Source organism: Diabrotica virgifera, chromosome 2 (genome assembly GCF_917563875.1).
Source record: "Diabrotica virgifera virgifera chromosome 2, PGI_DIABVI_V3a".
Taxonomy (NCBI): domain Eukaryota; kingdom Metazoa; phylum Arthropoda; class Insecta; order Coleoptera; family Chrysomelidae; genus Diabrotica; species Diabrotica virgifera.
The window spans coordinates 24,987,844-25,001,237 of NC_065444.1; the positions used below are offsets into that span (position 1 = coordinate 24,987,844).

The following is a 13,394-nucleotide window of genomic DNA, read 5'->3' on the forward strand; positions in this document are numbered from 1 at the left end:
CGTTTCGATTCACAGTTTGCCATTTTCTGTTGTGGGATTTTATTAAATACAATATTGGTAGGTAGTTTTTTTAGGATGGTGGAGCCTTTCTCAGTGAAGTTTATAAAAGAAAATGCAAAAGTTTTGAAAATAGACTTCTTATAAAAAGAATGGACTAACTTGGCCGGAGATAAACTTGGTACAAGAATGTGCAATAAGAAACAAAAAGTTTAAACATTGTTTTAAAGTTGAACAATATAGAAAAACTTAGTGAATATGTGGGTGTGATAAACTACATTCTTTATTTTGTTTTCCATGTTTAGTATTTTCAAAGAATAAAACTATAATTTTAATCTCGGTCTTTGGATGCCGTTAAAATAAACGGATTTTTAAACAGTTTTGACAAAGCCATTTCATTATTCGTAACTTCTGCCTCCACCTTCACCACCGAAGAAGCGCCATCATTCAGTAGGTATCATATTCGGCACAAAACAAAAAAAGTGTGTGACATCCTGACTAATCGGGTCAAAGATTTCATTTTACAGAACATCTTTTGGCGAGGCCCCAAAAATTTTTCGCCTGCGTCGCGTATTCACCGTTCGTATAATTACATTCTTTAATTGAACACCCTCCTTAAACAACCACGAGCCGCCACTGTCTAGAACCTATAGTTAGAGGGCTCTGGAGAGATGCAATGGGAGAAAATTTATTTCCATGCATAATAATGCACCTCCACATATCAGCACACTATTCTGGAGTGGTCTGATTTAACCCTATAGATTAATTGTGGGATATAACTAAAAGGAGCTCGCCAGGGTAATCTACAAACACACAGCTACTACACGCTGCTCCTGAAAAATTTAACAACCTATCATCCAACCAAGTAATAACACTGCCTACTAAAAAAACATAAATAAATAAAAACTATTGAAACAATATTCGTTTTACATTGAATTTATTTATGAATTTAAAATAAATATTGTTTGACTTCGTATGTTGTTTTTTTAATTCGCTTGAAATAATAAGAAATATCAGATGGTTCTGTGTAAATTAAGAATATGGCGGCATGTTAGCGCTTTCGCCAAAATTAGCAAGTTGATTTCATTCCATCTATTTTAAGAAACACTGCTTAGGTGTGCATTTAAGTACGGTCAATAGAAAAGCGGATAATTCAGTTTGTGTAGTGAGAAGGAATGTGAACGGTTGTGAACGTCTGAAGGCTTCACACTAAGCAAACATCCTTAAGAAGTCCACGCGACAGCTAATTAAAACATAAACTATTTTTCAAAAACTCACTTATTTAATATTGTTAGCTGTACATTATAACCTGAGTTATGAGATGTCTTAAGTAAACGATTTTTCTGTATGCTTAACGATTAGATACACATAGGGAAACTTGAAAGAAGAGTAAGATGTAAAAGAGCCTGGATCATTAGGTACTAATGTTTGTATGTAACGCGAATAAAGAAGTCAAAGTCATTGTCATGGAGTCATTAACATTAAATCTTAAGATACATTCTTCAAAGAAATTTAATAGGCTAATATCTTACGAATAGGTTCACTTGCTAGCGAATATGTATTAGAACGAATCATAAACTTGACATAATTAACTTTGATGAAAGCTTATGGATCGAAAATGGGTAACTCATATCTAATGAAGCAAGGGAATATAATTTCGAGAGAGTAATCCATTTTACGTATCTGTGGGGTATTATAGACGAGACTAGAAAGGTCAGAAAGAATGGGAACTGAATGCCAGATTGGCAAAGGGAAATAAAATTAAGGAATGCCTAAGACCACTGATGAAATCCAAATATACATATATCGGGAAAACGTAGCTAAGGATGTATAAAACTGTAATAAGACCCACAGTGATGTATAGTAGCGTAGTATGAACAGTGAAAAAAGTAAATACGGAGAAATAGGCAAGATGGGAAAAGAAAATGCTTAGAACTGCATATGGAGGCAAGAACACGGTGGAAGGTTGAGTGCGACGAACAAACAGGGAGCTAGAGGAACTTTATAACGAACCAAGCAATAGTAGCTTCACAAATGCACAGAGAGTGAGATGAATGAGACATGTAATGAGAATGTAAATGAAGAGGATGCCAAAGATGATCCTAAAAGGGAGCCCAATCACGAAAAGAAGGAAAGGAAGACCCAGACAAAGATGGTTTGACAGCGTACAGAAAGGTTTCAAAAATGAGGGAATTATTAGTTGGGAGAAAAGACCAACAAACAGGGATGAATGTAGGAGAATAGTAAGTTTTAGTAGGCAAGGTAGTAAGTTTTAGTAGGAAGCCACCCCACTTGATACAAGTTTTGTAATGTATAAATACTTATTATATTATTAAAAATCAATGGGAAAATCCCAATAGTTGGCTGTATACCATAGTTTAAAAAACTCATACGGAAGTAAAAACTTCAAATTGTATTCTGGTATAAAATCGTTTATTAAAAACTAACTAAAATGTCATCCAAATGGATTGCAAAACGTCTTCGTTCTAATTCAGAACATCTTCAGTGCCTAGAATGAAGTATTTCCACGTTAGATTAAAGCAAAAAAGTTAAAATTGTGACTGTTAGAAAGAAAAAACATGTGGGAATACTTACATTCTGCTGAGTAGTTCGAAACTACTAGCACACTATTTAAAGTGGTAACCCCATAATATATGGTTTACATATTATATTTTAATAGAATATGGTGACTATAAGTCGATGTTGTTAGATATAATAGAATACATGCTCAAAGGGCAACATGTTTCCCTGTTTGAAAATGCTAGATACTTGCCAGTTCAATGGGCACAGACCAACTGAGAAAATAGGAAATGGACATTCAATATGACAAGAGTGACATGACATGACAAGATAAATCCAATTTTTGGTTAAGGCTTAAGAATCAAACTACAGCTTTTAATCCTTAACCAAAAAATTGGCTTTATCTTGTCATGTCATGTCATGTCACTCTTGTCATATTGAATGTGCATTTCCTATTTTCTCAGTTGGTCTGTGCCCATTGAACTGGCAAGTACCTAGCATTTTCGAGCAGGGAAACATGTTGCCCTTTGAGCATGTATTCTATTATATCTAACAACATCGACTTGTAGTCACCATATTCTATTAAAATATATTATGTAAACCATATATTATGGGGTTACCACTTTAAATAGTGTTCTAGTTTCAAACTACTCAGCAGAATGTAAGTATTTCCATATGTTTTTTCTTTCTAACAGTCACAATTTTAACTTTTTTGCTTTAATCTAACGTGGAAATACTTTATTCTAGGCACTGAAGATAATCTGAATTAGAATGAAAACGTTTTGCAATCCATTTGGATGACATTTTAGATAGTTTTTAATAAACGATTTTATACCAGAATACAATTTAAACTTTTTACTTCTGTATGAGTTTTTTATTATATTATTGTAGTATATTAATTGTGTTTTTAGTCCTAGGCCTTCAAGCTCTGTTGAGCATTGTAAATAAATAATACATAATATATTGTAATACTTTTCTTTCGCAAATGAAATATTTTTGTCATATTGTTTTCCTTTGTCACGTTTTCTCAGTTCATATCTCAGTAATTGATTAATTAATAGAATATTAATCTATATTTCTCAGACCACACAAAACAACCATTCACGAAATAAAAACTCTGTCAATTCTAAAATATGAGGTTTCCTCGTTCGTTACTCGACCATCTACAGGTACAACTCGTTAGAAAACGGCCGTTTCGAAGTTAAAGGGAAATAAAAAATCTTCAAATAAATCAAAATCGAATGTCCAATGAGCAGAAACACATCTTTCAAAACGTCCGTCTGTCGTAGTATATCGCGCGGCTCTTCGAAACCGAAACGTACCTCTAGGCTTCAACTCCGTTGAACCACTATGTCGTATTTCATATATTCACGTCAAATGCATTTACACTAGGGGAAACTGGTACGTTTCTTCTAGCCACATGTGAATGAAAATTTTACGAAATTGGATTTCACGAAGTTCACTTTCGTATCTTAAAAAAATAGAGGAAACAAAATTTTGCTACTTTTTTTTTCTCAATGTTTAAAAGTAATATAAATTTCGTATTTCTACGGTTTATTTTTTTATTGTAAGACATTAGGCTCACACAAAGCTTTTCTTTCTCGTCTTGAAAATAATGTGCTTTTGCGTTTCCATCCCAGCAAATTTAAGTATCTAAAAATGAAATGAAGACATCTATATTACAAACAATACTTTCGTTGAAAATCTTACATCATAAAAAGAAAAGGAACAAGAATGGATGGCAGATAGTATAATATTGCAGATGATATAAGAGCGAAGAAAATTAAAAAGTAGAAATATCAGTGAATACAAAAAGTTACATAAGAATATTCTATGAGAAATGAAAAGAGCCAAATAAGCAAAAGAAAAGTCTGATGAAGAAATGTATGGAAAGTACAATACACACATGATTTCCATATCCACAAAAAGATTAAAGATGTACAGAAGGTATCAGAAAATGACGCAATACAGGTATAGTTGTAGACGTCGAAGCCCAGACTTTGACTAAAATTGAAGATAAATTAAGAATATGGAAAGAACGCATTATTCGAGGATACAGCAAGAAGACCGACTTAAACAGACAATCCCTATTGAATATACATTCTTTTAGAATCAAAGATGGGAAATCACCAGGACTTTAATGATATGCATGGTCAAATTTTAAAGATATTAGAGGCACACTAAATCACAGCTCTTACGAAGCTATTCAACAACATATATGAGACTCATTAGTTATTACAAGAGTAGCTACTATCAACATTCATTCCAATCCCAAAAAGCTAATGCCAGCAAATTGAAGTATCTATATATTTATGAACCGTGTACTTAAATTACTACTTCTCATTTACTCGCGCATATGCACCAAATTAGAAGAATACCTGAAGTTAAATTTGGATTCAAAGCAGGACTCGAAACGAGGGAAGCACTTTTCAGTTTACCAGTTCTAATACAGAGAGTCAGGAATGCCAACTGCGATGTGTACTCATGCTTCATTATTTCGAGAAGGGCTTTGACAAAGTACCACATGGAAAACTAATCGATATCCTAAAAACGTCAAGACTAGATAGTAAGAATATAACACTAATATTCAAGAAAAACAGCAATATACAATTCAAAAATGATATCTTCACAAACGGAAAAGGAGTTCGACTGGGTTGCATACTGTCACCAGCATTATTTAACATTTATACTCTGAAAATATATTTAACAAAGCCTTGGACGAATTAAAAGATGGTATTTCAGTAAATGCCGATGGTATTGCCGGCAGATAGTGTGCAGAGCCCCAAAGCATAATGTCCGTCCAAATTACGATAAAAGACACAGAAAGAGTAGAGGAAATATTCTATCTGAGCTGCAATATTAAGTAGGTATACCTGAGATCATAGCTACGAAATAAAAACTCATATCGAAAAAGCCAGAAGCTGTTTTAATGGTCTTGAGATGATTCTCTGCCTCTTATCTTAAATTATTAATATACGCATAAGAATTCTTAAGTGTTACGTCTTTAGTGTCCTCCTTTTCTTCTCCTATCTCGTGTTATAGAGGATAACATAAAACGGTTAGAGGTATTTGAAATGTAGTGCTAATTACCGACGTATGTTAACGGTCTAACTATCTAACGATCTAACTATTCTCCAGAAGCTAAGAAAAAACAAAGAAAATATTAACACCGTAAAGAACAAAACAGGCTTACTTCTGTAACATTATACTTAATAATAAATACCGACTTCTACAGTTGATTCTATAAGGCAAGATTAAGGGCAAGAGACACAGACGTATATATTGGCTGACTGACCAATCTTAAGAAATGGACTGGTCTAATGTCAACTGATCTATTTCGAGCTATCGTGAGTAGAATTAGATGGGTCAATGTGGTCGCCAACATCACTAGGAAATAGGCACCTTTCGTAGAAGACTATGAATGAAGGAATTTAGTAAGAAACAAACGTTCATAGATGTAACTGCCCTCCAAGTTCCGTCATTTTTTCCTGCCTAATGTAAGCTGTAGTAATGCTATCACTGTTTTGTTAACTTTACTATTTGATATTAGGTAAGAAGTTTTTCCGTAAATTTCGTTTGCAATCGTTTTCGTTTATGGCCATCAGATTAGATTTCACCTTTGTACGCCATCCACTTGAAGTGGAAAATCAGTAGGAGACATTCATTGGCCGTTCCGTGTGGGAATCTTTATTTTGCAAGTTGAAAGAATCGAATATGTGGTATTTTATACATATTAAACATAAAACAATATATAATTATAGTTCGTCCGCTATAACTTTTCCCATGCGTCACGATTCATTTTCAAACAAATTAAGTCAAAACATAAAGTGAAACGTACGCCGATGTATGTAGTATATAGTATTATACAGTATACAAAATGTATATACACATCGACGTTCGTTTCACTTTATGTTTTGACTTAATTTGTTTGAAAATGAATCGTAACGCATGGGAAAAGTTATGGCGACGAACAATATATAATAATACCGGGTGTCCACTTACATTTTCCCCCATTGTAACTGCCTATAACTTCTAAATGGTTCAAGATAGAAATATGCGGTTTTCGCTGAAATGTTTTATTTTAGTAAAAGTTTTGTCTGAATTGATTAAATTTTTTATATCGCTTTCAAATACGAAAAAAATGGCGGATTTTTGAAAAAAACGTTGTTGAATTTTTTTTAATGGAACACCCAGTATATTTTTTGTAAATTGAAATAAAGGTCATTTGCCTATCCAGCGATATAAAGTTTTTAAAAACGGTTGTCAAATCACTGAGTAATTAATTTTTAAAATGAGAGGTGCAACGTGGATATAAATATGTTATGTGATTTCCACATTGCATCTCTCAGTTTAAAAATTAATTATCCACAAGGAAAAAAGTTTTCCTGTAGTTGGCTGTATACCATGTGATACAAAAACAATAAATGCTGTATAAAAGGTATATTTAAAAAACCCTCAAAAGGGCCACATCAATTCACATAACTAGTTTTCGACTGGTTTACCAGTCATCATCAGTGCTTACGTGCAATGTACATGTTAGCCACCAAAATGCTATTTTACAAAAATATGTGGGTCAAAGCCCATTTCAAGTAGTCCGTTAAGGAAACATGACTTGCCGTCAAACTTCCAACATGTGAACAAGTCACACCCAAGTTTCAGATGTTACCTAGGGCAAATTAAATTATATTTTAAACATCAAGGCTTAAGGTAGCTTTTTATACTTATGTTTCCTTAACGGACTACTTGAAATGGGCTTTGACCCACATATTTTTGTAAAATAGCATTTTGGTGGCTAACATGTACATTGCACGTAAGCACTGATGATGACTGGTAAACCAGTCGAAAACTAGTTATGTGAATTGATGTGGCCCTTTTGAGGGTTTTTTAAATATACCTTTTATACAGCATTTATTGTTTTTTTAAAAATTAATTGTTCAGCCATTTGATAACCAATTTTATATTTATAATATATCGCTGGATAGGTAAATGACCATTTTTTCAAGTTACGAAAAAATATACTGGGTGTTTTAATAAAAAAGTCAACAACGTTTTTTTTTTCAAAATTCCGCCATTTTGTATTTAAAAGCGATATAAAAAATGGTCATTTACCTAAAAACTTGAAAAAACGTTCATTTGCCTATCCAGCAATATAACATTTTTTTAAATCGGTTGTCAAATGACTGAGCAATTCATTTTTAAAATGAGAGATGCAATGTGGAAAGTGGAAATCACATAACATAATATCAATTTGCTTAGTTATGTTATTTAGGTATGTGATATCCATGTTGCACCTCTCATTTTAAAAATTTTACTCAGCGATTTGACTACCAATTTTGAAAAACTTTATATCGCTGGATAGGTGAATGACCTTTCTTTCAATTTACAAAAAAATATACTGGGTGTTACATTAAAAAAAGTCAACAACGGTTTTTTCAAAAATCCGCCATTTTTTTTTCGTATTTTAAAGCGATATAAAAAATTCAATCAATTCAGACAAAACTTTTACTAAATAAAACATTTCAGCGAAAACCGCATATTTCTATCTTGAGCCGTTTAGAAGTTATAGGCAGTTAAAATGGGGGAAAATATAAGTGGACACCCGGTATAATAATAACACCTTTTATGATAAATTAACTGTTTCTAAGATTTTTAACCATAAATTATTTTAATGCACATTTCTATCCCGATTACGAAAACATATTTATGTATAATAAGTAATAAATCTTACATCTATAACATTTATAATATTTTTTTAAGATCAAAATAATAATACTTCCTGCGTTAAAAAATATGTTTTGTTATAATATACAGTTGATATCAAGTCACGTTTCTCCTGAAACAATAACAGAATCTTTGCTTCGTTCACTCCATCACCTTCAAAGACATATCTATCGCGCCGGGGGCTATCTCTTTATACCGTATTTTGTTTTTGGCGTGCCCATCCACGGCCCGTCCATATAACGGAGTGGATGGACGTCCTAGTAAGCCCCGAGGAGGTCTTGCTGTCGACCACTAGACAGCACATATCCAACAAACTGACACCCGGACTGAAAACAATGCTAAAGACAAAGGGTCAAGGGTCACGTGAGCCCCACCGGGACCTGGGGGCCGACGGTTACGTCAGCCTACGCGATTCTTAGGAAATGCGTGAAATTCCGGGGGAATGTGAAAGTGAAAGTATCGAAACACAGTGAAGTTAAAAGATTACTTTTGAAGGATGTTTATCTTATTGCGCAAATACAAAAATAGTTTAAACAACCACATTTTTGAATCAACCTTTTGACAATATAACCAGTTTAATATTTCATGTTCCAATCAACAGCCATTTTCTAGTGGAATTTTGAGAACCAAGGTCGATTTCCTTGATAATTTGGATTTAGGTAGTATTTAATTATAACCTTTGTCAAAATCTACCCTACGCCGAACCGCGCTTTTGCCCTGGGGGTACGACCCCATCTAGGGGATGAAATTGTTTTTAATCAAAATAACAATGGAAGTCGATAGACTGACCAATTCTGAGTAAATTTTATTCTATAAGATTTTTTTGCAATGTTGATACTTTAAAAGTTATTAGCGGTTGAAACTCTGCATTTTTCATTGAAAAAACTCACGTTTTATAACCGTTTTTTCATGAATAACTTGAAAAATTTTAATTTTCTAGAAAATATTATACAGAATAAAATTGTAGCTAATGAAAAAATAAAGAGACCTGCGTCGGAGAGACGTATGTAAACTCAATAACGACTGAGTGCTCTTTAAAGGATGGTTATGTTCGAAGAACATCGAAATTGAGAACCTTCAATCTCAAATAACTCGAATGTGGTGCAATTTTTTGGGAAAACTTAAGAAACATCTTTTAAAGCTCCATTAAACAGCCTTTCGAATGAGCTCTCATAAAAGTTTTTTGCATAAGAACTGACTGACATATGACGAAAGTACAGTCACTCTCTGCTATTTTCTTTTTGAAATATAAAAATTAAACCCTCGTCATTACAAACCTAATCAAAATGAATGGCTTCTTACTTGAAATTAATTTTATTTAGGTATACTAGATACGATCCATGCAATTTGATCGGTTTGGAATGCTTAGATTAGAAAAAATAATTGAGTAAATAGAAAATTACATTTTCATAATTTAAAAAAATGTGCATTTTTTTTAAATAAATCTAAAAGTATTCATAATATAAAAAAATGTTTCAAATATTAATTGTAGAATTCCTTTTACTGAAACTTATGATTTTTTTTGTTTTTGTATCATGAATACTTTTAGGTTTATTTAAGAAAAATGCATTTGTTTTTTTAATTATTAAAATGTCAGTTTCGATTTAATCATCTATTTTTTCTAAACTAAAAACTAAGTATTCCAAACCGGCCAAAATACATGGATCGTATCAATTACATCTAAATAAAGGTAATTTCAAGTAGTGAGAAGCTATTTATTTCCATTAGGATTGTATTGACGAGGATTCATATATAACATTTTAAAAAGAAAAAAGCAAAGAGCGACTCTATTTTCGACATAAGACAGTCAGTTCTTATGAAAAAAACTTTTGTCAGAGCTGTTTGAAAGGTTGTTTAATGAGCTTTACAAGAGGTCTCCTAAGTTTTCCCAAAAATTGCACCAAATTCGAATTATTTGAGATCGAAGGTTCTCCATTTCGAAGCTGTTCGAAAATAACCATCCTTTTAAGAGCAATAACTCAGTCGTTATTGGGTTTACCTAGGTCTCCGACGCGATTCTCTTTATTTCTTTATTATCCACAATTTTGTTCTTAACGATTTTTTCTATAAAACTAAATTTTTTTAAGTTATTCACGATAAAACGTTTATAAAACGTGAGTTTTTCAATGAAAAATGCATAGTTTCAATCGCTAACAACTTGGAATCTTGGAAAAAAATTGTATAGAACAAAATTTACTCAGAATTGGTCACTCTATGGATTTCCATAGTTATTTTGATTGAAAAATTTTCATCCCCTAGCTGGGGTTGTTTTCACCCCCAGGGCAAAAGCGCGGTTGGGCATAGGGTAGACTTTGAAGAAGAGGATCAACCGAGCTTAAGGTGATACAGTAGCGATCAACAGGTAGCAAAAACAGGTAGTAATTTTGAATATTTTTTCGAGATATTTGGCACACCTATTCGTAATATAATAAAGAATAGCGGTACAGAGCCCAATTTGAAAAATATATTAACATGTGGAAATTACTCTGTAATTAAATACAATATTAAAAAAACGAGCCTGTACCGCCATTAAGAAGAACAAAAAAATACACTTTCTTCAAATAAACTTTTTTATCCGATGCCTAGATTTTGTGTCATTTTGGAACTACTAAATTTTTTTATTTCATTAGTAGTTCCAAAATGCCACAAAATCTAGGCATCGGATAAAAAAGTTTATTTGAAGAAAGTGTATTTTTTTGTTCTTCTTAATGGCGGTACAGGCTCGTTTTTTTAATATTGTATTTAATTACAGAGTAATTTCCACATATTAATACATTTTTCAAATTGGGCTCTGTACCGCCATTCTTTATTATATTACGAATATGTGTGCCAAATATCTCGAAAAAATATTCAAAATTACAGCCGCAATCTTGGAACGCGTTTTCGCTACCTGTTGATCGCTACTGTTTCCTCTTAAATCCAAATTTTCATTAAAATCGGTGTTGATTCTCAAAATTCCACGGTTTTGCAGTTTTTTGCCGCTGATGAGTGGTCTATCAACGTTTTTTCAAGAGGTTGATGGAAGGAAGCTTTTTTGTTAATCACGAGTGGTAAGTGTGTTTAAATTCATTAAGATTATAGCATTTTCTGAAATAAACTTTTGGTTGATTTGATGTCGACTGAAGTTTCAGTAAACCGTCTATTATATAACAAACCCTTCACAGCATCAAGCTATGTTGGATGCTTATAAGTATATCACAGATATGCCATAAAGAGAAAGGAACTATGAAAATAATATATCTTAATAAAATAAAAAAAGGATACCAGGAAGTGGATCTAGATTACTAAAAAGTCAACTTAGAAGACTAGTACACATTTGACGTGTTGACGTTTATCTTTGTTGTAGTCAAACTTTCAATACTAAGGGGTTCCATACTTATTTGAAGACAACTTTGATTGCTAATCAGAACAAAACCTCAGATAGACTGAGACTTATACTTGGATTAACTTTGGACAATCTGGTACTACCTGGGATTTTAAGTTGTTATCTACTAAATTAGAACCTAACTAGACCAAGAAAATGCAAAGTCAAATAGACGAAGTAACAGAAGATAAATATATAAAGAAGTACAAAAAGGTATAAAAAATATCTTACCCTTTTTGATGGGTCTTGAGAATAAAAGTCCAACTTCATTTACATCTTGCTCAGCGGAAACTGAAATAAAATTGAAAAGATCTTTTTACAGATAAATATTTAAATAGGAAGATACGGTTACTTTGGTATTTTCTGTGTGATCCGAAAGACACAGAACTTTAGGGTGATCTTTAACAAGATGTTTTTCGGCAGTAATAAAGTGGTAAATTCTTTAAATAAGATTGATCGAAGGTTTATCATATTTAACGCTTGTTTTGTACAGAAGATTCAAGATTTACAATACAATTCTAAACTGAGGTAACACAGAATATTTAGGTAAGATTCAAGATTTACAATACAATCCTAAACTGAGGTAACAGAATATTTAGGTAATAAGTATTACTAATAGATATTATTAATATGTAGGGTGTTAACATTATAACAGGTATTTTATTGTGATTTTATAAAATTTAATACAATGATCGAGAATTTGACAAAATGGAACGTACCTACCGGATTTTTGACTCGTTACAAAGCCAAGAAGAAGAAGACGAGAAGAACCCAGGACAAGATAGATATGAAGACAGACGAAGAAATATACAGGCCTGGAGGACCCGATCGGAATGGCAGGAACTGATCGCTATCAGGAATCACAAGTCGTTGGACGTTGTAAGACAATAAATATAAAGAAAGCAAATTTTTCTAAATACATTTTGTAACAATTTAGAAAATAATAGCTTTCGTTTTCTTCGTTAGCTTTCACCTTGCTCTATGGTGTTGAAGCCTAGACAAGGACAGAAGCAGCACAAAAAGAATCCAAGCAGTCGAACTCTGGTGTTACCCTAAAATGCTCAGAATATCCTATATGAGCCATACGACAAATGCGGAAGTCTTGCTAAGGATGAACAAGGAAAGAGAGCTTATAGTCCAGGGTAATAAGGTTTTTTCCATGACACTTGAACACTGAACAGCCAGGGAACTGAAACGTTTTTTCGACAGGTAATACCTATAAGAGCAAATTGTAACTATTTCCTGCGTAGGATCTGGCGGCTATTTTTATTTATAAACAATTAAGTGTCAAAAAATGGCATTTTTCAATTTTTTTTTCAAATCAATAGAAAACAGGGAAACTTATGATTTTTTTAGTACAAATATCTTTGATATTATGGAAAAAGCTTTAAAATTACGCATTACAAAGTTTGATATACTTATTTATTGTTAATATAATTGCGAAAAAAGGTCGGAATTGCAAAAAAAATTATTTTCGCAATAACTGTTGTAAAAATTAGTGTACAGCTTTGAAATTTTTGTCGAATAAGGGTTTTTTGGTGCTTAATTATGTGATAAAAATTTCAAAGCGATTCATTCAATTGTTTAAATTTTATTCAAATTGTTTATCCCAGAGACCATTTTTTTGCAATAACATAAGTCAGAAGAAACTGACGTTAGAACCATTCCACAGATGTCAAATGAAAGAGCATGGGCTATATTTTCAACTTGGTTTAAAAAAGTGAATAAAAAAATGCATTTATTAGTAATAAATAATTATTAGTCTAACAGCTAGTGAACCCTCCGACTAACG

At 32.4% G+C, this 13,394-nt stretch overlaps 1 protein-coding gene across 2 annotated transcripts in view; it reads right to left on the bottom strand.

The window, feature by feature from the left end:
- Nucleotides 1-13,394, bottom strand: part of LOC114326207 (LIM/homeobox protein Lhx5) — a 275,094-nt gene that overhangs the window by 101,992 nt on the left and 159,708 nt on the right. The window contains exon 4 of one of the 2 annotated variants that reach the window (XM_028274484.2): nt 11,834-11,893. The exons of the other annotated variant lie outside the window; for it this stretch is intronic. Within the exon in view, the coding sequence (XP_028130285.1) occupies nt 11,834-11,893 (60 nt within the window). The remainder of the gene's footprint in view (nt 1-11,833; nt 11,894-13,394) is intronic. 2 annotated transcript variants of the gene reach the window in all.